Here is a 27,635-nt window from a genome sequence, read left to right as displayed (position 1 = left end):
GTTGAGATAAATGAACGAACAACCTTCTCCTATCTTACAAATCCAACAACCGACTATCAAAAAGAGTAATTGATTACCTATTTTGAATAAATTATTTGAATTTTGAATTTTTAACTTCTATTATCGACAGAAAAACACTACAAGATAATTTTTTACATTATTTTTATTGTCTTTTATTATAATTTATCAACTAAGCGTACAAATATAGGCAACCAATATAATAATAGTTTTACTCTTAGTATAGGTACGGCTATATAATTTGTTTCAGAAACAAGGAGAAAGCCGCAAATTAATCCGTTTTAAAATTAATAAGTTAAATACATTATACATAACTGCAACGAGTCTCTACTAGGCTAGGTGGCATTAACAGTCGCTTGAGTACCTACTGAGTGAAAATACAGAAGTACAGTGCGACAAGGCTCTTTTGGCGCGTGGCGAAAATCAGAACTAGCGCCGCCATCTTGTGAAGTGTCACGCTGTCCACTTATATGCGGTGTTGCTAAGTAAAAAATCTGAAATTCACTGTTTTTGTTAATTATTAGAGCCATTTCATATACGTACATAACATCACGATATAATATTCTGATAATAATCTGATTCAGCATAAATGTGTCTGCTTGAGCAGGTAAACATTACCAATAAGTTTCAAGCCCATGGCCTACAAATTGTTCTTTCTCGATTTGGAATCAGGGACGGCTTTTCTCATTCAGTTAAAATTAGATAAAACTTACTCGATTTTCGACACTAAAACTTTCAATATACCTATTCCGTAAAATTGAGGAGATTTTATTTGCTGGCAGCTTTTGTTTTACAACTACGCCCCCCTGTCAATGTCATTCAAAGGCCAAAAGAGCCTTGTCGTACTATACTATCTATGTACCTATACATAGAGGTATATCGTATACAGAATAAATATAATTACGAGTAATATTGCTATTGCTATTTAACAAATCTAGGTAAATAATTCTTATTTCACTGTAAAATTAATTAATATAAGCATTATCACTAATAGAGTAAAAATAGACAACAATTTCTTTCCTATGAGTCATACATTTCTATCATTTACTTAGTTTAATTGGCACCAATACGGTTTAGGAACAACTTAGGTACATAAATACAAGAAGCACCACTATTGATTAGATACCTACCTATTTCATACTATTTACGACCTGTTCCACAACCGCCAGATAAACTTTATCTGACGAATAAATTTGACATTTTGACAGATTTTCAATACAACAACTGTTATATATACGGTCAAAACTCAATAGATAAAGTTTATCAGGAGGTTGTGAATACAAGCCCTAATAGGACAATCAAATACACGGCAGGACGTCACAATGATCGTGCATACAGCATACTTTTACAGGAGGTACCTACTCTGCTATTTTGAAGATTTCATTCGAGGAATTGTACGTAGCAGCATGACGCTACCAACGCCGCGCCGCGCCCGCCCATAGCGACACAACGGGCGTAACGCTCCTGAATTAGATTTTTAACCAATCAAACTCAATGTTGGAATCTAGCAAACCACAGGCACAGATATTAATTTTTAGAATCTATCTACAAACATCGAGTTTGATTGGTTAATATTCAAATAGGAATTAAACCCTCCGAGCATGGAGTATAAAACTAGCTCCGAATAAACTTATGAGAGCGAACCCATGTGCGTTTTGCAATAAATATGCCTTCATTACAGTTTTAAATACATACCTATTACAATTTCTAGGAGCGGTGTTGAAAATCATCCCGTGTTTTTTTAGTCATTTAAGGTTGTAACTTACAAGGGGGAAAAACTAATGAGACGTGAAAATGACCCACCTACACCGTCGTACAATGCAATCATAGTTATGTTTATAGTACGCAGCAGAAAATAAACATCGATCATTAGAAAGAGATAGCGGTTTTGTAGAGCATTGTCTCTGCCGTTGAGATTGACAAAACGTCACATAGTATGAGTGGCAAAGGCAACGCTCTACAAAGCCGAATTCTAAAGGTCGATATGTAACATTACCAGTAGTCAGTACCATTACCATGTATGGCGAACCAGGAATTATAAAATGGTGTTACCTACTAGTGTTAACCTAACTTTAGATAGGTACCTAGTCAGACGAAAAGGTAGCTCGCATCGTTCCACTTAGTGCATCTTCTGTTTGGGCTCCTTCACAAACAGTTGCGAGATCTTCGACAGTAAATACCAGATGATCGTAACAAGTACTAAAAGGGCTAGGATATACGCTGCAGCGACGTCAAGTAGCGCTAGTTCGTAGAAGGCGAGCTCCCTTGCTGCAGTGTGTAGGGGCGCCGCATGGCCCCATCGGATGACCCGTTCCGTCCAGAATACGGCCGTGTCTAAAGGTGACGACTCTCTGTCCTTCCATATTTTGGAGATGCGACGTGCGTTTAGGCGCATTCTGAAATTAAAAAATATTTATTTTTAAATCTGATGAAATCTTCAGCATTAATAATTTTACAAGAATTTTAGGTACGTTTATCGCTAACACGCCGTGGTTTACAAAAATGAAGAATCTACACATCGATACATACGTATTATACCCACCTAAATAATTCGTGTGCGTTCCAGCTAATATCAGAAACAAGGGAATTTTTATACAACTTTCACCAGTAAAAAGAGGAATCATGAGAGAAAGTTTTAAAAGGAAGTTCTATTTTTACCTAAGTTTTATAAAACGTGCCACGTGCCTGCTTTGCATTGCATAGGCCGGCTCCCGCAAAGCAGTTTGAAATAGAAAATTTTGAATTTTAATAATTATAATGTGTCTAGTTAACTACTTATTTTACATTTAAAATTAATTATATTCTCATAAATATTAAATTCCATAAGAATATATTGAAATATATTCAATTGATAGATTAACGACACATAATTTGTATGGTACAATCGGAGCGGCAGTTGTTTCAGAAAAGTACACCTACGTACCTACACATAAAAGTGAGACCTACCAAGATTATAATAAATACCTATGTTGATAAGTGTTTCACATAAATATCCAAAGTCTAATGTTTTCTGATCTAAACGGCGAAGCAAGCAGTAACTTTCTTTGGTGACTTAGGAAATCTTAATAAATACTTACTGATAAAAAAATAAAAGTTGAGAAATATTATGAGAATTATTTACCCTTATCTAATAGCAGTCTACCTACTAAAACAAAGGCGCGGTCAAGTCTACTTAGTTGGTATTGTAGGATAGGTTCGAAGCATGGATGTAATAAATAAGAGTAAATAATAATTTTTAAGTCCTGTTTCACAACCACCAGATAAACTTTATCTAACGGATAAATTAGGCAATTTGACAGATTCCCAATACAACAACTGTCATAAAGTTTATCTGGAGGTTGTGAAACTGACCTTTAAGGTTTAAGGATTTAGGATACTCTCGATAGGATCTTACAATTAGGTATCTAAATACATTGTTGGTTTCTAACTTTCCCTAAGCATGTCACTTGCCAAATGTCAGTAATCTACCTAAATATGTTCCTACATAATATAATATCTAATGCTATCCATCGTCATAAAAGAAAAGTCAACTCATATTGGATGCTACAGGTAGGTAGTTCGCTCTGAAGCTACTGCAATTTGGCTGCGAACCAACCTTATCGCCTATTGTTAGTCATAGTGGTATACAACGAACCTATCTTGTTGTCATTGTACCTAAGTAAAATGTAAAGCAAACACGTCAAAACCGGACAAGTGTGAGTCGGACTCGCGCACGAAGGGTTCCGTACCATTATCTAGGTATAAAAACTAGCAAAAATCACGTTTGTTGTATGGTAGCCCCCTTAAATATTTATTTTATTCTGTTTTTTTAGTATTTGTTATAGCGGCAACAGAAATATCATTTGCGAAAATTTCAACTGTCTTACTGTGACGGTTCATGAGATACAGCGTGGTGACAGACGGACAGACAGACAGACGGACAGCGGAGTCTTTGTAATAGGGTCCCGTTTTACCCTTTGGGTACGGAACCCTAAAAAAAGTTGAGCTCTTGGTAAATGAAGACAGGTATTAAGTAGGTATGTTATCATCATCATCATGATCAACCCACTACCGGCCCACTACTGAGCCGGGTCTCCTCTTACAGTGAGAAAGGTTTAGGCCATTGTCTGCCACGCTCGCCCAATGCGGATTAGTAGACTTCACAGACCTTTGAGAACATGGGGAACTCCCAGGCATGCAGGTTTTTTCACGACGTTTTCCTTCACTGTTAAAGCAAGTGATATTTACATGTTTTAAAACGCACATGACTCGTGCTCGGGATCGAACCCCCGACCTCCCGAAAAGAAGGTGGACGTCTTAACCACTAGGCTATCACTGCTTATGTATGTTTTGTACGAATCAGTACCCTTATTAAGTATAAATGCGAAAGTGTGTTTGTTTGTTGGTTTGTTGGTTTGTCCTTCAATCACGTCGAAACGGTGCAACGGATCGAACGGTGGACCGTGATTTTTGGTATGAGTATAAATAAAGACCTGGAGAAGTGGCATAGGCCACTTTTTATCCCGGAAAATTAAAGAGTTCCCATGGGATTTTCAAAAACCTAAATCCACGCAGACGAAATCGCGGGCATCAGCTAGTCTGTTAATAAAGCAAAGGCAATTGTTTTTGACAAGAGATGGCCTACTTGATGATTAGTATAGGCAATTTATTTCTTGGCCATTCTTTTGCTTTGAACAGAGCAATAACAGGCCATGGACACGTCTCAATAGATAATGTAAACCTACCGACATTGGTCGTATGAATATACACAATACACAAATAACAACAATGCACGGGTTAAACCAGATAATTGAATAGTATACCTACGTTGATATGGAGATTAGACATAAGTACGTAACGTAATCACTACATACTAGACTCTTGAGCTAATACATGAACGTAAACATTATGGACTGAGAGCCAGCGCGTGCCAGACCTTAGTTATTTTATAAAAGCTGAAAGTTTCTTTGCATATTGTCCCCAACACTGGGAGGAGCGTTTGTTTGGATCATGGTGTCATAATACACGACTGGCTGCATGTCGAGCGCATACCGAGATCTAGGCGCGTAGGTATAGCTCGCGCTTTGTCCGTTTGTATGAAGTTGGAATACTGTATAGATAACATTACCGTGTCCGGCCGTGGAACAGATGCACACAATATGTATTTTAAATAACAACAATGTATATGTATGGTTGAACCAGATAATTGAATAAATAAACGTTGATATGCATATTAGACACTAGCTGAACCGCCCCGGCTTCGCTCGGGTGGAATTTAGAAAATCGAGGTGGGCGTTGAATTTCCAAAAATTCTGAAATACATATTTCTTCATTTGTTGCCGAAAACCCAACTACCAATTTTCATGCAAATAACTTAAAAAATGACGGACTTTCATACAAACTTCCATCCCCTATTTAACCCCCTCGGTAGTAGAATTTCCAAAAATCGTGAAATATTTTTTTTTATGTTTAACCGAAAGCTTAAATACCAATTTTCATCGATGTAACTTCAAAAATGACGGACTTCCATACAAACTTCCATCCCCCATTTAACCCACTTAGGGGTGCAATTCCAAAAAATCCTTTCTTAGTGGATACCTACTCTTTACAAAGAACACACCCTCCAAATTTCATGTTTCTAGGACCAGCGGTTTAGGCTGTGCGTTGATATATATGTCAGTCAGTCAGTCAGGATATATATATATAATGAGTATCTAGATATTTAAGTACCTAGTACAAACTAGACTCTTGAATTAGGAGTAATAGGTAGGTTACGTAGGTACTATTAGCATTTATCATAAACATGCATTTTCATTTTGAAAATGCATGTTTATGATAAAGCGTCTTTTGTGATGACAATAATTGACGACGGCACCGCACAACAGCACAGCTGAGTTTATTGTGGGCTCTTCTCAGACTTGGGTGCGTTTGGAACCCTCGTAAATTATCGATAATTATGACCATCAGTAAGCGTAACATGTTACCTACCTATTCCGAATAAATTAATTTGACTTTGACAACATACAGTATAGGTACGCGCCAGAAAATATTGTACATCGACTTTTAGAAAGATAATAGCGGTTTCGTAGAGCGTTGTCTGTGGGGTGCCAGCCAGGTAACCTCCCAGTGTGCCTGGGTGCTGCTGGTCCCTTTTGGATGTCTTCGGGCATCCGAGGGGAAGAGCAGTATTCGGGCCGGTGCACCCCGGTAACATGGCTAATAATCTCTCTTCGGGGATATTGTTAGCCATGGCTAATGACCTGGCAGGGGGAGGTTTCTCCGCGTGTCTCTCTGACTAGCAGAGGGCACAGTGGACGAGACGGAGGATGGGACGCGGGCGACGTGCGCGGGATCGCGTTGTTGCCCGTTGGGTCCCCGGGGGGGAGGAGGCGCACATCGTTGGTGCGCCTCGGACGTGTGGTGGGGGACCTCGTGAGTGGGGTCCCCGGTGGAGGGTCTGCCTCGGCAGATGTCGCTGACGGGGTCGCGGTGGTTTGCTTCGGCTTTCCCGAGACCCAGTCGCCAGGCGACGTGCAGGAATGCCGCTGGGTTTTAGTGGGTATTCCGGTCGCCTCTCGGCCGGCGAGTCCCACATACCTTCCCTCCAGTTGGTTGGCTGGCTTCCAGGAGGGGGGGATGCGTAAACGCATTTCCCAGTGTTAAAAAAAAGCGTTGTCTGTGTCGTTGAGACCGACAAAACGTCACATACGGTATGAGTGACAGAGAAAACGCTCTACAAAGCCGAAATCAAGCCGAAATCTCATTCTAAAGGTCGATGAACAATATTTCTTGCCTATTAAACCTCGATAAGAAGAAAATGTGTCTTAGGTTGAATGCGGTTGAACATCTTGTGATAAGCTAATAGCTTAAACTATCAAATAAGGTTAAAATGGCTATTAAACAAGATTAACTTTATGTCGTTTGAAACATATTAACCTCAGTAACCTATTTAATGAATTCGTGACCTTTTACGCAGTGATATTGCAAGATTGACGCCCAAGTCCAAGAGAGATGATAACATAAACCGACCGACTCACATTTATTATATTACTAGATGATGCCCACGACTTCGTCCGCGTGGATTTAGGTTTTTAAAAATCCCGTGGGAACTCTTTGATTTTTCCGGATAAAAAGTAGCCTGTCCTTCCCCGGGATGCAATCTATCGCTGTACTAAATTTCGCCAAAAACGGTTGAACGGATGGGCCGTGAAAGGCTAGCAGACAGACAGACAGACAGACAGACGGACAGACAGACACACTTTCGCATTTATAATATTAAGTATGGATTATTATCAACAAACAGTTCAAACTGATGAGTCTAGAGAGTTAAAAGGGCGCAGTTCGATGCTTTTTCATACAATCGTAGGAGGGTGATAACTACATTACTTGATATTTGTGCGCTCAAAACTCTATTATTCATGTCTGTTTCTTTGAGATGCCTTCTTTTATCTGTACCTATCTAACTATTTTTAGCCCGATTGCATGATCTAAAGTGACCAAATACTTACTCTGCGCTTAGCACGCTTTGAACTGCATCAGTAAGCGACTCTTCACTCAAGTCGTTATAGGACAGCACCTTAGCGAAGCCAGCAGCGGCCGCGGCGGCTGCGTTCGCCGGCTGGTCCCCGAAGAAGGGAACAACCACCATGGGCTTGCCGGCTGACACCGCCTCTGTCATGCCCAGCAAGCCTCCGTGGGCGATGAATGCGATGATTTTTTCGTGTTCTGCGAATTAAATCAAAGAAGAGATTAGGATAGAAACTTTGTATTAAAATAACTTTCACAAGGTGCTTTCGAATAGTCGAAATATAAGAAATTCCAAATGAAGGCAGGTATAAAAATATAGACTACATAAACAATCTGAATCGTAGGAGTGCCTACCAAAAAATATTTAGAACTTCTTTTTTGTTTCAATGTGATATTCTAATAAACCTAAGTAGGTACTAGGTACCCATAGTGCGCGATAGGTCGACATGGCATGGGGGGGGGGGCACCCTACATACCCGCACAGCCCCCAACCCAATGTAGGTACACCGATTTTTCGAGGTTTCTGGACCGATTGGCAATTTTTTTTAAATCTACAGGGTATGTTTCCGTGGCGGTCGAATCCTGATGCTACAGGGTTATTACTTATTTAAAATAATTTCTTTTATATCATATCCTTTAACTTTATTTTATTCTGATTCCCACTTCCGTGTTATGCCTATTGCCTACTCATGTGTTTTTCTTCTAGGAAGCATGTTTACAGGAAAATGTTGTGTTTATAAACCTTCAAACGATTGCAATGCAACTAAGTATATCTTCTTTGTCACTTCTTCGCATGCATGCCTTCGTGAAACGTGATCATTTTTAATTTGCTTTGGACTGCCGCCAAAGTTTTTTCCTCATCTTTGGTTTTCCATTACCCTACCCATATTATTAATGTGAAAGTTTGTTTGTTGGTTTGTCCTTCAATTACGTCGCAACGGTGCAACTGATTGACGTGATTTTTTGCATCGGTATAGATAAAGAGCTGGAGAGTGACATAGGCTACTTTTTATTCCGTAAAATCAAAGAGGTCCCATGGGGGTCGTCACGGGCATCAACTAGTAGGTATTTATATAAATAAAAATAAATAATCTTCGCATTCTCATTGTCTCAACCAAACCGATGGATGTCCTGACTGGTCGACCATTATTGCTGAACATAATACAGAGTGTAACCAAAACGTTGTCAAAAACGAAGACAGGTGATAGTACTGATGAATACTATGATACTTACCACAAAAAACGCGAAAAAAATATATAAATCCTAAAATTATGTAAAAGTTTGCGATATTGCAAATAAAACATCTGACTGACGCTAGAAATCAACAAACGTTGCGTAAGTAGGCCACTCGGAGTTAATGCTGCGTCGTAGGTGGGGGATTTACCTGGGTTTTGCACGCGCTACATTGCGGGTTTGAAAAATACAATCACCAAAACTACAAAATGAGGCAAATGGTACATATTGGATTGTGTTTAGGTATAACAATACCGCTAAGTTTTTTCTAGCGTTCTGGTTACATCCTGTACATGTATAGGGCTCTTTAGGGATTTTCAGTTTTCACACTACGACGCGACGGCATAAGGCCATTGACTATGGAACTAGGCATCATCATCATCGACCCAACGCAGGCTCACTAGCACGTGGCTCCTCTTAGAATGAGAAGGATTTGGCCATAGTCTACTACGCTGGCCAAGTGTGGATTGGCAGACTTCATACACTTTTGAGAACATTATGCAGGTTTCCTCACGATGTTTTCCTTTAACTCCGAAAAATTAGAGGCGCATGCCCGGGGTCGAACCCCCGACCTCAGGACTTAGGAGACTGACGTCTAAGCTACTAGGCTATCACTGCTTAGAAATGTAGTTATACCTATGTATAAATTATAGTAGGTGACGTATATTTTAGCCAAACAATGGTTTTGAGAACGACAAAAAATGTGTCACATTGTCATTGTTTCAAATGTTAAACGTTAACGCTTGGAAAATGTACATAATTAATTTGGAATTATACATTATAATTAAATGATGAGGTTTTAGATTCAATCTAATTCATTTTAGTTTTAATTTAATGATTTTTTTTTACTTTTGATTCAGATTTATTTGTCGATAAAGTTATCGATAACATGATAATCATTAAATGGTATTTCATAAGGCATTAATAAAAACCGGCCAAGTGCGAATCAGACTCGCGTACGTCGGATTCCGTACCATTATATCTATAAAAACGAGGAAAAGAACACGTTTATTGTATGGTAGCCCCCTTAAATATTTATTTTATTATGTTTTTAGTATTTGTTGTTATAGCGGCAACAGAAATATATCATCTGTGTCAACAAAATTTCACGTGTCTAACTATAACGGTTCATGAGATACAGCCTGGTGACAGACGGACGAACAGCGGAGTCTTAGTAATAGGGTCCCGTTTTATCCTTTGGGTAGGGAACCCTAAAAACTAAGCGTCATAGTAGTAACCATACCCCGTTGCTACTTGCCCCCAAGGTAATAAATTAAATTTAACCAGTAGTAATGTGTACCCCAAGCTGCACTAATGTAACCCATACTATTCCTCTTATACATCGTTGACTTAACTACTACTAATAATGAAAGTAACAAGAAACAGTAACTTACGAAGTAATTCATACTGCGGCAGCCATCTGACCCTCAGAATATTACCAGTGAGGGTTCCCTCTTCAGCACTTTCTTCATATTTCCATATAATCTGTTGCTTGAACTTGGATAAAGCGTTCACTATGATCTCTTCTTTATACTTTGGAATAGAGGCAGTTTTTATAAGGGAACCGAAGCTCAGCAGGATGACGCCATGTTCAGATTCGTTCAGGAACCTTTCAATGTACTGAAACAAATTAAGACAGTTTTGACAATATAGTGTCGTTTTATAGCCAGTGGTTAGGTACATGGAACAAATAAAAAAGATTAGGCAAGTATATTTTAAAAACCATACCATTATGTGGATAATGGAATCAAGGCGTCAGTACCTCTAGCAATGGGGATATGGGTGGGGGAGTTTTTCTTAAAATAATAATGCAGTGGACTCTCATTTTCAGATTTTTCCACATCGATTCGTCTTTAGTAGGTACCTTCTACCTGCCTACTTACCTATGGGATTCCATCTCTTAGGTTTAACGATTCTCTCTCTCTTTGCATCGTATTCTTCAGCTGAGGATGGTGACCACTTTCCATTAATCAGAATTGTAATTTTCTTGTAATGATAATGTGGTGGCCTCCTAGATGCTTTCGTATTTAACGACTATATTAATCATTTTATCATCAGAGGTGGACAATAACGTGCTCTCTGAGGTACGGAGCCGGAGGAAACAAAAATGCCAGATTGGTTCCGTTTGGTTTCAGTCGGTAACTGAATTCCTATTCAACGACTTTGGTCAACGTTGTTTACCAGGTGCAATCGATTAATATAGGCTGTTGCAATAGATCTTATCATATAGAAATAGGCTATACGCTTCTACAAACAAGAGTAAACAACGATCAAGATGGAGCGGTTATTGATTGAATAGTAACAAATTGGCAATAATTGGAACGGAGGACGTCCGTCTGAGTCTACAATTGACTTAACAAGTTTAGAACTAAGTAATTAATTTGACTTTCGTGTTTATTCACTTAAATGAATAAACAAGAAATTACTTATTTACTTTAATATAAAGGTCGAGACTATGACCTATCAGAAATAAATATTTCAGGAAGCAAATTACTGTGGATTAAAAATTTTAATCAGTTCCGCCATGTTGAATGTAAGCATAATACATATTATACATATATGTATTGGTTGAAATGCACATAAATCCGCAGGATCTAAACCCGGACCTCCCGAATTAGGAGATCGACGTCTATACCATTAGGCTATCATCGCGATATTACATAAAGTTTGTAAAAAAACCAAATCACGAACTTGCACAATAAAACTGCATTCCTTGAATCATCAAGGTTTATAAATAGAAAGGTCGTTGCACGGCAGTGCTATTGGCCACATGAGGACATGAACACAGACATGAGCAGATTTTCCGTAGGTACTCTGTGCCAGTGCACGGTGACTCACAATAAAGCATACACATGTGAGGGAATGAGAGATTTAGAACATTTTTTTTTTAAATTCAGATACAAGTTTTGCACGATAACTCAAAAACTATGATTCATAAAAATAAATAAAAATCTATTTTAAAATGCACAGGTATATACCTTTCATATGATACCCCACTTGATATAGCTGTTATCTTCCTTCGAAAATTGAAAATACAAATTTTTAGTTCATGACTACAATTTAATTTTTTTGTGTGATGTAACCACAAATTCGCGGTTTTCAGATTTTTACCCGAATGTCTGCTATAAGACCTACCTACCTTCTCATGATTCAGGTCAACGGGTAGTACCCTGTAGGTTTCTTGACAGACAGACAGAGAGACAGACAGACAGATAGACAGACAGACAGACAACAAAGTGATCCTATAAGGGTTCCGTTTTTCCTTTTGAGGTACGGAACCTTAAAAAAAAAGAAGGCCGAAGTCACTGCTTACAATCAGTATACCATAAGCAGCGATGATCTTAGAACTTAATCTGCGTTTTCTCTAACTGTGTCAAACAAAGCGGCAAAGTTCAGCTGCGCGTGCGGCGTGCTGACCTCACAACAAGTTCATTGACACTTCCTTATCTATAAAGCTTTGCACTTGCACGCCGCGCGCCAAAAAATACAGTTTTCCTGCTATATCGGCGCGAATGGTGCCTACCTACTTTAAAATGTACGATTTATGTAGGTCATTGTGGCGAAAACAACAAAATTTATCGAGGTTAGGCTTAACTACTTTTTATTTATTTTACCGACTTCAAAAAAGAAGGAAGGTAACAATAAGTTCAAGATTGGTTGTTTTTCGTCGATATAACGCAGTTACTTAGCTAAAAAGTGCTTTTATTTGAAAAAGTATCTTTCCATTCTATTCAATATCCATCCATACTTAATATTATAAACTGGCTGATGCCCGCGACTTCGTTCGCGTGGATTTAGGTTTTCAAAATCCCGAGGGAATTCTTTGATTTTCCGGGATAAAAAGTAGCCTATGTCACTCTTCAGGTCCTTAACTATACCCATGCCAAAAATCACGTCGATCCGTTGCTCCGTTGCGTCGTGATTGAAGGACAAACCAATAAACGAACAAACAAACACACTTTCGCATTTATAATAAGGGTACGGATGGGAAAGTTCGTCTGTCTATCTACTAGCTTTTCACGGCCCATCCGCTCAACCAGTTTTGAAGAAATTTGGTACAGAGATAGCTTGCATCCCGGGGACTAGCATAGGTTACTTTTCATCCCGGAAAATCAAAGAGTTCCCATGGGATTTGTAGAAAACCTAAAACCACGCGGGCGGGTACCATCTCTACCTAATACGTACCACAGAAGATATAATAGTACTAACGTATACGTACAACTTTCCTTTCTAGGTAAATAAATGTGATATTTCGAAATGGGGTCGTTAGGTAGTGCTGGAATGGCGACCTCACCAGGAAGGCACAGCGTTGGAAGACCCCCCACTAGGTGGATCACGGAGTACAAAAGGACGATATCAGACGAGTTGCAGGGAGCCGCTGGGTGCGCTGGATTCAGGCGGCGCAAGACCGTGGCGTGTGGAAGTCCCTACAAGAGACCTATGTCCAGTAGTGGACGTCTATCGGTTGATGATGACCATGATGATGCTATTTCGCAATAACTGCCTTTTCTGCTCATTGGTAATTTTGTTCTTTAGAAAGCCAACCCTAAAACAGCTAGTGTAGGTGGGTGGGACACCCACACAGACTGTTTTTGGCTGTGGTCGTTCTGATGTATGTCCAAAATTATCTGAAACGAGTTCAAGATTTATTGCCATCGAGGCGTCCCGTCTTCAAAATGGATAATGGATTGTTAAAAACTGCGACTGAAGACCCAATTTGCATAATATATTCGCAATATACCTACCTAATCCGCACTTTAAAAACGCCTAACAATTTCAGTGATTTAGTTTTACTGTAAGTACCTTGCCCGCTTGTACAGTACGCGGCAAAAAGTAATGTACATCGACATTTAGAAGGATATAGCAGATTTGTACAGCGTTTTCCCTGCGTCATTGAGACCGACAAAACGTCATACAGGTATGAGAGACAGAGACAACTTTCTACAATGCCGAAATGTCTATCTAAAGGCATGATTCTTGGTCAACGGGAAGTACACTGTAGGTTTCTTGACAGACCGACAGACAGACAGACTGACAACAAAGTGATCCTAAAAGGGCACCATTTTTCCTTTTGAGGTAAGGAATCCTAAAAATGCATTCAGAAAATAATACAAACTTTCGCATCATCATCATCATCATCAACCAATAGACGTCCACAGCTGGACATACATAGGTCTCTTGTTGGGACTTCCACACGCCACGGTCTTGCGTCGCCTGGATCCAGCGGCTCCCTGCGACTCGTCTGATGTTGTCCGTCCACCTAGTGGGGGTCTTCCAACGCTGCGTCTTCCTTTCGCATACGTACTTGATATATTAGTAGGAAGTAATAGCGGAAGCCTTTCTAACTTGTTATAATTGAATTACCTTCATTGAAACATTACGGAAAGCCATGCTATTGACCGTCTGATCTGGATCAAGGTTTATCTTATTGGCAGGTCACCAGTACTGTATAATATAAATGCATATGCGCGTAAAATTATATAAGCAAACCGGTTGATTCAAAGAAACCGGTTCCATTTGGGTGGAGAGATTACAAGACCTACTTAATATTTTGCTTTTTGCGAATGTGTCGGACCAATGGGTCAAAAAAATAGTATTATAGAGATGTAAGAGATGTCTTTATCGATGTGTTGTATCGTAGAGAGTATGTTTGCCAACAGATATAAATACATAAAACTAAAACAGGAGTTAGGTACAATGCACAGCGAATAAATACTTGAGTGTCTACACCATCGATAGGTATGTATGGTGTACACTGTACATCCAAATACGTACCTACCTGAGGGCAAACCGGTATGAATTTTTATAAACGTTCAAGTACGGCGTTAGGCGTAACTAACTGAGAACCTAGACAACATCATTTTCCGCAAACGTCACAACAACAAACATTATAGTATGTAGAAAGCCTGTAGAAAGGTATACTTTGAAGAGTATGAAAGTGAGCAAATCACACTCATATTATAAAGGCGAAAAATTGGATGTGTGTGTGTCTGTTTGTTACTCGTTTACGCAAAAGCTACTGGACAATTTGGCTGAAATTTGAAATGGAGCTAGATTATACGCTGGATTAACATATAGCCATAGGCTCCTTTTTATTGCGGAAAAAGAGTTCTTACGGGATTTAAAAACCTATATCGAAAGAAGTCACGAGCATCATAATACGGTAATTGACAACTAGTCAAATCAGAAACTTTTTATCAAACGTCAAAACGCGCGCTTAGTAATGCGAGATTCTATGAAATACCGGTGTGTGACGTCACAATCATTTGACGTGCTTTTTTTTAGTTTAATCGATAATTTAAAATGGTTATAACACTTAAAACCAACAAAGGACGTGGATATTACGTGTTTTGGAAGACCCTCTATTTAATAATCACTGAGAAATAATTTATTTTTGATGTAGCCCAATCATTTTGGTGAGAGGTGTTCGGCGGCAATGATTACTCCTAGGCGTGTTTCTTATGTAGGTACCTAACTACCTACCAGATAAAAATATACGTCGAGAAATGTAGCGGAAGTCGGAACGAATAAATTATTAGTTTATTTGCTTAACCGCATAACCTGATTGTTTGCATTCTACCGTTTCAGATTGCAATTTCATGGAGGTAAAAATATGCGTAGGTACCTAACTAAGTAAATAATATACTTAAAATGTGTTCTGAGCACGGATCTCCACTCAGAATGAGAAGGATTTGGCCATAGTCCGTCCGTCATGCTGGCCATGTGCAGATTGGAAGACTTCACATTGATGACTTGAAAAGAGCAAACGCCGAGTTTCTTGCTGGTTCTACTCGGTAGGAATGGCATTCCGAACCAGTGGAAAAACACTTGTAATAAGTCTACTTGAATAAAATAAATTCTATTCTATTCTATTCTATTCACGCACCTTTGAGGATATTATGGAGAACTAGTAGGCATGTAGGTTTCTTCACGATATTTTACTTCATCGTTAAAGCAAGTGTTACGAGTATTTAATTGGTTAAATGCACATAAGTAACTCCGAAAAGTTAGAGGTCGAATCCTGGACCACCAACTCGGAGGTCGACGACGTCTTGATGACTAGGGCCTAGGCTATCACCGCTTGAGTCTATGAAATTATGTAGGTAGGTATATAACTATCTATTTATCTAGACCTTACCGACTTTTAAGAGCACAAGCGTCCTTATCAGTTTCAGCATTTACTTAGCTAGAACAATCCAGTAGATCAAACTAGTCCAATCCATACTAATATTATAAATGCGAAAGTATGTCTGTCTGTCAGCTAGCTTTTCACGATTAACTACGACAGCTAGCTTTTTTTCGATTTGGGTAGGTATAGAATTTTATTACCTTAAACATCTCAGGAATGGACATACCTACGTGCATATTATACATATACATAGGCACTTTTTGTACCAGAAAATCAAAGAGTTTTCACGGGATTTTTAAAAACCTATATCTATCTACTTATCCACGCAGATAAAATTGCGGGCATTATCTGGTGGAACCTAAATTTGCAAAATTACCAAATAAACTTTTTCAGGTCTATAAAGCAACTTGGGAATTTATTTGATTTTATATTTAAAAGATACTTGGAGATTTCCTCACGATATTTTCTCCGAAGAGAACAATAAGCAGATACGACCGAGAGTCGAACACGCATATCACGATCCTCTGGCCAGAATTCCATGAACACTACCCATTACGCCATCACCGCCCTTTATTTACATCACCATTAAACATGTCTGTATGCAATTTCACAGCACGAAATACAAATTATTTTTTAGGGTTCCGTACTTCAAAAGGAAAAACGGAACCCTTATAGGATCACTTTGTTGTCTGTCTGTCTGTCTGTCGGTCTGTCAAGAAACATACAGGCTACTTCCCGTTGACCCAGAATCATGAAATTTGGCAGGTAGGTAGGTCTTATAGCAGACATTCGGGGAAAAATCTGAAAAACGTGAATTTGTGGTTACTTGACACAAAAAAAATTAAATTGTGGCCATAAACTAATAATTGGTATTTTCAATTTTAGAAGTAAGATAACAATATCAAGTGGGGTATCATATGAAAGGCCTTCACCTGCGCATTCTAAAACAGATTTTTATTTATTTTTATGCATCATAGTTTTTGAATTATCGTGCAAAATGTCGAAAAAATACGACTATAGTACGGAACCCTCGTTGCGCGAGCCTGACTCGCACTTGGCCGGTTTTTTTTATAAGGAAACTATACAACACAACAAGCAAAATTATTATAATTTGCAAATAAGTAGGTTTGTTGATTATTCTGATTTTCAAATAGGTACCAAACAACATACCTGGGGAATAACTTTCCTTGTAGGATCCAAATGCATTCCGCCAACTTCTAGGAGTCCAGGCACTAGGGGACCGGGACCATTCAACGCGTGGTAGGTGTTGAGCATCATCAGGGAAATGTTGCGTCCCATGTCCTCCAGGTCAGGAATTTTCCTGCCAAAATGCTTCTCTATCAGCTCTTGTTCCTTCACCTGGACCAAGTACCGGAACCACAGCTTGTGGTAGACTTTCAAAAACGTATTCGCCATTCGCTCATAAAATGTCATGCGTGAAGTATATTCAGTGCTGATTACGGGCACATACGAAGGGTTATCGGACACTCCGATTCGATCAGCGGACCATGGCATCAAATTACTCGTTAGTAAAGCAATCACCGGTGCATTTATCCCGTGTATATGTAAAAGACCCAACATGCAATCACTGTTAAAGTTTTCCACGAACACTACGTCGTATTCCTTATTCAGGGCCTCAGTCAAGGGGGGCCAGTCGACGGCTTTGCTGCACACGTTCAGCGCCATCTCAGCCAACGTATGGAAGTCCATCAATTGCTTCACCATACGTCCAACTATCGGCAATCGCAAAATTATGCTCGGGTTCTCATACCAGCTCAAGTCGAAAGACTCCACTCCGAGGTTTGCGATTCCTTCGAAGCTGATGTCTGTGTAGTTGGCTGGAGGGTTTTTGAGCGGGAAGAAGGACGCGACGGTGACATGGTGGCCTCTCTCCGCTAGCTTCTTTAAAAGCGGTTCGAAAACCATCTGGTGACTTTTGCCCGTGTGCGGGAAAAGTCCGAGAATTCGTGCACCGTGCACATAGCTGGAAAGCGCGAGGATCGCGGCACAATATACGTACGCGGGACGCATTTCGCGCGTTCCCTACACCGAGTCGAGTGGAACACTGGCGACACTTCCACTGGACAGTGCACCGATACGTCATACGATGCCAATGGCAGTAACACGGACGCTATTTTCAGAGTCAGTTACATGACCGTCAGGCGTGATAAGAGTGCAAGTGTGGTCTGAGAAGACGTTAGCTTACACACTCGAGTAGGTATAATACGTCTAGCTAGGTACAATGTTCCAGCAAACGGCACTTGCCGACCGCAGATAGATAACTAGTAATTATCATGTTGCAATTTCCTATAAGGTGTACCTACCTATAACACTTTCATAAACAAAATATGCAATTCTTGCGATATACCTTTAAGTAGGTTAACGTTGATTACTTTACTATTTATCATTATAGAGGCACGTTCATACCTCTAAATTTTCAGAGGTGCGTCCTATCACTCCTACGTTTTTGGTGTGTGCGTATAAACAAATTAAATATTCCTATATTATATTATCCTTTAACAGTGAAGACTGAAGGAAAACATCGTGAGGAAACCTGCATTCCTGATGAGAGTTCTTTATGATGTTCTTTCTCAAAGGTGTATGAAACCTCCAATCCGCACTGCGCCAGGCATAGCAAACGCTTTTCACTCTGAGAGGAAACCCGTGCTCAGGAATGGGCTGGCGATGGGTTGATCATGATGATTATGAGCCTATTATTTATGGTTAACAGGAAAATATGTATCTGTGGCTACTGAATACCTACTGATACAATTTTATAAGGTACTTAAAACTAATTGTATTTTTTGGTCCAAGTTGACCTACAATACAAGAACTTTAGGATGACGTCAAAATCCATTTCATCAATTAGAAATCGTTATATTCTTTTGTTATTTTTTGGTTACGTCAAGTAGAAAAATTGTTTTCTGCTAACCTCCTTTCACTACTTTACAGTGACCATTTCATAAATCTCGTAAAACGTGTAAATCTTTGGACCACGAAGTGAAATTCAACGTGCGAAAATCCGCGTTCAATAATTGATTGTACCTACCTACCTAATTCTTATTTGCGAAGTAGGTATGTTTTTTAGTAAAAAAATATTAGTGCATTAATCTATGACGTTGTGGGCCAGTTATACATATCGAATCGTACTCGATATACTACGATTCGATTGAAAATAAATAAGAAAGCTATGATGTTAGAATTTAATGGTCACTATTTGATACTTTAAAACAGGCCGATAAAGATGGCGGCTTCGAACCAATTATTCTGTTTGGCAGCTAATTTAAATGAGGACGCAAGTAGCAGGTAACGTTTACTTTCTTCCGAAAAAGCGAAAGTAAATGTTACAGTACGCGGCCGAAAGTAATGTACATCGACCTTTAGAAGGAGATAGCAGATTTGTAGACATGATGTTTTGTCGTTGAGACCGACAAAACGTCATATAGGTATGAGTGACAGAGACAACGCTCTTCGAAGCCGAAATGTCATTCTAAAGGCATGATTCTAGGTCAACGGGACCTAGAATCATGAAATTTGGCAGGTAGGTAGGTCTTATAGCTGACATTCGGGGAACAATCTGAATACCGTGAATTTATGGTCACATCACACAAAAAAAAATGTGGTCATGAACTAATAATAATTAGTATTTTCAATTTTCGAAGTATGATAAGTGATTACTATATCAAGTGGGGTATCATATGAAAGGGCTTTACCTGTGCATTCTAAAATAGATTTTTATTTATTTTTATGCATCATAGTTTTGGAATTACCGTGCAAAATGTCGAAAAAATACGACTGTAGTACGGAACCCTCATTGCGCGAGCCTGACTCGCACTTGGCCGGTTTTTTTAAACATCAAAACATAAAACTGACCATCGCACTTATGAGGTGTCACATCTAGAGCGTCACGCGTCGTTACCTATAATATCTACTCGCATTCTTTTAGAAATGTGGCTCAAGGTACCTAACAAAAACAATACCTAATAATAGATGGACTACATCGGGTACAGTAGTTATTAGCATGCTTTCATTGACTCGTTTTTTAGGGTTCCGTACCCAAAGGGTAAAAACGGAGGCCTATTAATGTAACTCTGATGCTGTCTGTTTGTCTGTCCGCGTGTCACAGGTATCTAGCTCGTAGACGAAATAAGTAACAAACCTGGTATTCCTATACCTATAAGTCCCGCAAATTGCTATTGCGCTGGAACCATGTCGCATTAACATCAAAATGACGTCAGCCGAAATAAAAATATACCATCAGCTCGAAACTTCAGTCTTGTGCAGACGTTGCTGCGCATTAGCAATTTGCGGGACTTATACCTACTTAATTTTTAATTACTTATTATAAATACGTACATATAACCTAATCCGTACAGGTGTAGGAGTCTACCTATTTCTATCTACGGCGAAGATTAGATCAGATAGTAAAAGTAGGTCACCCAGTTAATCGTGGGGCTACATTTCTTAACTTTCCAGTTTAGATACAAAACGACATTGTAAGAAATGAGTGACAACTGACTATAATAGTTACTCACCCAAATAATAATTTTGATGATCATCACCATCATCTACATAGCTCACTACAGAGCACGGGGTCTCCTCTCAGAGTGAGGAGGGTTTTGGCCATACACTACCACGCTGACCTTGTGCGGATTGGCAGACTTCACACACCTTTGAGAACGTTATGATATACTTATTTGCACACTATTAATTTAGTCGAATGTTAAGGGCTCTTTATATTCAATCTTTATACAGTAGAAACTCGATTATCCGGCCCTCGGTTATACGGATTCGCGATTATCCTGACTACCAACCGAAAATTGTTCGGCCAAGTGCGAGTCAGACTCGCGCACCGAGGGTGCCATACTCGGGTATTTTTTCCGCCATTTTGTACGATAAATCAAAAACTATTATGCATAAAAATCTGTTTTAGAATGTACAGGCCTTTCATATGATATCCTACTTGGTATACTTATTTTACTTTGAAAATTGAAAATACTATTATAGTGAACTACATAATATGCACAAAACCCGCTTTTCTTCATACATTCGATTATCCGGATTTTCGATTATCCGAATCCCTAACGACAGCAATTAGTCCGGTTAATCGAGTTTCTACTGTACTTCAATCTTTTTTGTACCAACGTTCTTGCAAATAAATGATTATTTATTTATTTGTTTTATGAAGAACTCTCAAGTATGCAGGTTTTCTCACGATATTTTCTTTTACCATTAAAACACAGCGTTAAAGCAATTACAGTAGCCGGCACGAAATATTGTACATCGACCTTTAGAATGAGATTTCGGCTTTGTAGAGCGTTGTCTATGTCACTCATACTTATGTGATGTTTTGACGGTCTCAACGACAAAGACAACGCTCTACGAAACCACTCTCTAAATCTCTTTCTAAAGGTCGATGTCCAATATTTCCTGCAGGGTACTGTAGTGATATTTACTTAATTAATTGCTTAAAACGCAGATAACCCCGAGATGTTAGAAATGCTCGCCCGTAATTAGAACCCCGGACCCCCGAACAGGAGGCCGAAGTCCTAACCACTAGACTATCGCCGCTTAAAAATTGTTTTGCTGTAGGTAATTAGGTTGCTTGAGCACTAGGTGAAAGGTTATCGAAAACGTTACACTGACACGGTTTTTAAATCTCTATCTCTATACATAAAAACCGGCCAAGTGCGAATCAGACTCGCGCACTGAGGGTTCCGTGGTACAATCGTATTTTATCGACATTTTGCAACGATAAATCAAAAACTACTTGCTAGATCTCGTTCAAACCAATTTAATTTTTTTATTTGAATATATAATACTACCTACTTATAATTAAACTTACAGCTAGCCTTATCTATAGCTCGTAAATATAATTATTAGAAAGCATGGGAGATAAGATTTAATTTTTTAATCTAACGTCAAAGTATAACAAGGCTTGACCTTAAAATCTTCTTAAATTCTAATGAAAGAACAAAAAAAAAATGAATTAGTCTTCTTTTTGAATAATCATTCATTAATACTATTGCAATTTGCAACGGAAGACAAGATTAAACAATAGGCTCTAATTAATGAACCAGTCCTATTTTAATAATCATCATTCTTTACTTTACTTACTACTAGCGGATGCCCACGACTTCGTCCGCGTGGATTTAAGTTTTTAAAAGTCTCGTGGGAAGTCTTTGATTTACCTACTTACCAGGATAAAAAGCCTATGTCACTCTCCATCGTCTTTAACTATACCCATGCAAAAATCATGTCAATCGGTTGCTCCGTTGCGTCGTGATTGGAGGACAAACAAACACACTTTCGCATTTATAATATGGGTAGGTACCTACTGATTATTGCAAAATCTAAAAACTGGTCTTTATAAAGCCTAACAAACGCCGGACAGGCCGGACACCGTCTAATTTGGCCATGCAACCAAAAAGACTGACTGTGTCGGTCTTTATCTGAACCGCGCCTGGCAACGCTAGTTGAGACAACAACATAACAATTCTAACAATGTTTGAATGTAATGTTTATTAATATCGATTGGTAGATACTCATCAACATACCTGAGGGACATCTTTTTTCGTTTCATTCAGATGCATGCCTCCCACCTCCACGATGCCAGGAACAAGAGGCGTAGCACCGTTCAACGCGTGGAACGTGTTCACGAGCATCAACGACACATTTCGGCCAAGATTTGCGAATTCAGGAATCTTTTTCCCAAACCGCTTCTCTATAAGCGCTTGTTCCTTATTCTGTACACTATAACGGAACCACAATTTGGCATATACCCTCCAAAAGGTATTCTCCATTCGCTGCAAAAATGTCATGGACGGAGTAAACGGCGTTGTCCCAACGGGTACATAAGCTGTATTATCGCTAGCTCCCAACCGCTCAGCCGACCAAGGCATCAACATACATGACGACAATCCAATAATGGGAGCTTTTATATCGTACACATGCAATAAACCGAACATGCAGTCACTACTAAAGTTTTCCATCAAAACGACATCGTATTTCTTCTTCAGAGCTTCATTCAAAGACGGCAAGTTGATCAATTTGCTGCACGTGCTTACGCCCATATCAGCTAATATATTAAGATCAGCCAATATTTGCATCAAGTTTCCTATTTTTGGTATCTTGTAAAGTACACTGCTGTTGAACGAATTCAAATCGAAGTTTTCCAAGCCAACATCTGCTATCCCCTCAAAGCTAATATCATGGTAGTTAGCCGGTGGATTTTTGAGCGGAAAAAATGAGCCCACCGTGACATCGTGGCCTCTCTCTGCTAGTTTCCGTAGAAGCGGATCGTAGACCATGTGATGGCTTCTACCCGTGTGCGGAAAAAGTCCAAGAATTCGTGCACTGTGTGCATGGTTTGAAAACGCGAAGATTGCCCCGTATATGATTGCAAACGCGACACGCATGTCGAGCGGTCTTCCCGGCAACAAGGCGGAAACTGTCTGTATGTTCAATGCTATTCATACATACCTACTAGGTAGGTACAAGTGCTATTTTCAGATTCAGTTTCATCTCGTTATCTTGACAAATTACTGTAGGTTTTTATCGAAATGAACAATTAAATCTGTCGCTAGCTGATCCACCCGGCTTTACTCGTGTGAAATTTAATATAGCTTTATTGTAAATGCATAATGTATAGCTACTGTCACTCCTGGATAAAGTGGCTTTCTAATGGTGAAAGAATTAATTGAATCTGTTCAGTAGTTTCAGCATTGATCGATTACAAACAAACAAATCTTTCCCCTTTATAATATTTAGGTATATGTACCTATAGTACTTTGACTGACTGACTGATCTATCAACGATTAGTCAGTCAGTCGGTCACTTTTTCCTTTTACAGCTCAAACTACTGGACGGATCGGGATGAAATTTGGCATGCAGATAGCTTTCGTAATACACGTAGGCATCCAATCCAAGAAAGGAATTTTCGAAATTCAACCCCTAAAATGGTTCGAAATTTGTGTAGTCCACGCGGACGAGGTCGCGAGAATAAGCTAGTATAATATTATATTAAAACAGAACGTTGATGAGCTGATTGATGACGTCTTATCGTTGTATAATTACGATGATACGGCAGAATTTATACAAGTCATTTATACATCATTAATTCATTAGAAGCGATCCTATTTACATTTCTAAACTTTCATACCTTGCCTTATTAACTAGGAAAATCACATTAAAATTATCAGGGCCTTGAATATATCTAAGGGGCTGCAAGTTGTTAGTTAGATCTAAATAAAACCGTGATAGCCTAGTGGTTAGGAAGTAATCGATCGTGGGTTCGATCCCGGGCAGACACCTCTAACTTTTCGGAGTTATGTGCGTTTCAAGTACTTAATTAAATATCACTTGCTTTAACGATGAAGGAAAACATCGTGAGGAAACCTGCATGCCTGAGAGTTCTCCGTAATGTTCTCAATAGTATTTTGACAAAGAAAGAGAGTTTATAGTTTTGAAAGCTTTCATAGGTACCTACATTTTGGCAAAGCAAATTCATCAAACTTATTTTGGGGCATTTTGCACAAATTGCAAATTACGTAACGAAGTATCTATGTATTTCGTTTAGTTCGTTACGTAATTCGTGCCAAAATAAGGGTGTCTACCAAACGCTAGCCCATAGTTCCGTAATAGGTAGGTATCTAATTGCAAAAATGTTCGCGGATTTTGAATAATATAGTCGGGCGATTTTTGATAAACCTAAATCGTTTATATTTTCACAATACTGTACCTACCTATCTATTGTAATTTGTAACCACTGGCAGAAGAACATCGTGGCTAAAGAATTTACGCCAATGGTACGGGAAGAGTACCCGATATCTTTGTGCAGATGATTGTGCGATTTGTGTGCAGGGCGCTCACCCGCAGGCAAAGCTTCGCGCTCGCCACCCCACCCGGTGACGCTGTAGCGGCCAGTAGGCCCAAACGTCCATCCATCTAGCAGTGAATGTCTATCGGTGGACACAATTTTAAGGACCAAAGCGCATTTCAGCGCAAATGCGTTTGGACCTTTGTTAATTCAGAAAATTTAATTCAGAAAAAAAGCATACTAAAAATTAGGAATTTTATTATCAAAATACTTCACAAGTTGACATTTTGGATGTCCACACAACAACAATCACTTGTTCGAACGTAACTCTCCTTAGGGGATTCTAACAATAAATAAATAATGATTTCATGGAATTTGGGAACTCTCTTCTCTTCTTCATCAAACTGCTATCAACACCACTATCATTCTGAAAAAGAAAAAAGCGTGTAACTAGTCGTTAATAGCTCTTGCTCCAGTAAAACATTGAAAAATAAAATATTTTCATAACTAATGATTAGCTAACTCAGTGTCTAACACTGAACAATAGCCACCAAGCTCATTTGAGTAAGCATTCACCCCGCAGGTCCTAAAATATAAAAGCTGGACTTGAAGGACAAACCAACAAACAAACACACTTTCACATTTATATTACGGGATGTGATAATGGGTTAGATTTTGCATTGTTTTGCTGTCTACTCTGCAGGCACTGAATGTGAGATGTTACACCTTACAAAAAAGCCTTTTCTTTTTAGGATTGTGTGTATTTGAGATAACTACAAACATTGTTCTGAAATATTGTAGGTAATGTGATGTAGTTTGATAATAATTTAAAAAATAATGCATTTTAAATAATAATTTAAAAAATTGGGCATTTTTCGGTCTTATTATGAATAACGGGGTGAATTTTCTTTAAATTTTCAGTTAATTTATTTATTTTTAAATCCTTTGTTTTGATTTCGGATAGACTTAATACTTTGAATTGATAAACTATGATAGCAAAAAGAATTTTGTGGAAAGTAAACGGGAAAAACAGTTGCGGGGCAGCAGCTAGTCATTAATAAATTACATAGCAGCAAACATCTTTAAACATTAGTTTATATTATCTTAGCTTAGACAAATAAAATCACAATAATTCACATTAGATAAGATTACTCATATTAGTTATCAATGTATGTACAAGATAGGTAAGCAGAAGCACTCAAACTGTCTAAGGTTAAGATCTTACTTTAAAAAGTATTTACATAATGCTTAAAGGTATAATTAAACACATTTCTGTTTTAGTAAGTATAAATAATTTGCTCAGGTTTCTTTCCAATGGAATTCCTGAAAATAATTTCTTAGCCATCAAAAAAAATATAAGAAATATATATATATAATATTATTATATAACTATAGAAAAATTTACATTATTGAGAATTTTTTTAATGCAAAATCTTAAGTTTCTAATCTCAGCAGTTATGTCTAGTTCATACTAAGTTAGTAATTTACACAAGTGGTTATTATTTTAGTAACTAATTAAAAATTGGTTGAGTAGTTTAGTAGTTAATCGTGATGATCCATTATATGTGTGGTAGGGTAGCGCCCCTACCACACATCACTGCTCGTTGGTTCGTTGAGTCCTAACTCCTATATAATCGTCTAATTTTTATACAATATTATAATGATATTACAGGCTTACCCATAAAGATATAAGAAGAAGGAGAGCAAATAGAATGCTAACTTGATCCAGCCTTCCCTCTGACACACGGTCAACACGTCCGCATTCATAATACTTGTGGGGTCATACAGGCCCGGCCCTGACATTACTGGCCTGTTTCGGTATCTGTAACAATCAGTTATTTCTTTTAGAAGTACAAACGAGATGGACAAAATTTGCCCCAGGCTAATCTATGCCTACACTAACTTAATGCCACGACTGCAAAACAACATGACTTTTTTTTTCTTAAAAATGAAGATTTTTACTATTAAATGGCACGTATATCATCTCTGTACATTCTGGGACACACCTCCATATTTTGTCCATCTCCTTTATGTTTGAGAAAAAATCTGAATAAGTCATACTTATTCTCATACTTAGTCGTACTCATAACTTTCATGGCGTCCTGGCCCCTAAAGTGCCCCCTATCTCCTAGGGGGCACATATCTTACTGATATTCATATTTTTTTTCAAAGTCAGATAGTTGTCAACAATCGTGCTTAATAAAAAGCAATTGATAAGTTCTAGGTTGGAGCACGCTTATTGAACAGGTATGGTTAGACATAGGTCTTAGACTAAGAGAAGGTCCCAAGTTCAATTTTAGAGGACCTCTACTCATTTTTAAGACACAATCTTTAGGTATGAAGTTTTGTTGCATAAGCATAGTGATAACTGTGTTTGACAGTAGATTTAACATTTGCAATCATTACATAAAGAAGAAAAAATAAGAACTGATATCTTAACGAATTTGGAATGAATCAGCGTTGATGTAAATCTATGCAAATGCGCTCTTACTCACAATATTCATAATAACATAACCTCTAACCTGTGAATGTGGTATAAGATCAATGGAACGTTTATCAACAGTGAGAACCATTCTCCCGACAACAGGAATAGTAGGTTTATAATTAAATGCAGCAAATACTCCGGTAAGACCAACTGTAACGAGAAAAAAATAGGTTACTTTAAGCAAGTCACAACCGCTACATTACAATGTTAAATACTTACAGGATTGAGGCTGTTGCACTGGTCTATTGGATTTTTATAATCGGTCTTGAGTTCATCAAACGCTATCACGTGAAATATTGAGAAAAATATTAGAAAAGCATCAACAATTAGGGCTATAATATACGAAAACGCTGGAAAGCTAAACGCCATTTTGGCCACAAACTAAAAACAAATCTGACAAGTGACAATTGACAAGACAAATTAGACAATAGCCATTTTAGAGTTCG

The 27,635-nt window shown here is 38.5% G+C and overlaps 1 protein-coding gene across 1 annotated transcript; it reads right to left on the bottom strand.

The window, feature by feature from the left end:
• Window positions 1-145: 145 nt before the first annotated feature.
• LOC117984504 (UDP-glycosyltransferase UGT5-like) lies at window positions 146-27,601 on the bottom strand. The gene is made up of 8 exons (XM_034971138.2): window positions 27,409-27,601; window positions 27,227-27,339; window positions 26,383-26,526; window positions 25,110-25,131; window positions 22,444-23,340; window positions 10,152-10,377; window positions 7,506-7,722; window positions 146-2,414 (listed from the first exon to the last, which is right to left on the bottom strand). The coding sequence occupies exons 1-8, from the start codon at window positions 27,556-27,558 to the stop codon at window positions 2,138-2,140; spliced, it is 2,046 nt and encodes a 681-aa protein (XP_034827029.2). The 5' UTR covers window positions 27,559-27,601; the 3' UTR covers window positions 146-2,137.
• Window positions 27,602-27,635: the final 34 nt, after the last annotated feature.

Source organism: Maniola hyperantus, chromosome 8 (genome assembly GCF_902806685.2).
Source record: "Maniola hyperantus chromosome 8, iAphHyp1.2, whole genome shotgun sequence".
In the NCBI taxonomy this organism is placed as follows: Eukaryota; Metazoa; Arthropoda; class Insecta; order Lepidoptera; family Nymphalidae; genus Maniola; species Maniola hyperantus.
Note: the sequence above shows the minus strand (reverse complement) of the source record. Positions and strands in the feature narration are given on the sequence as shown.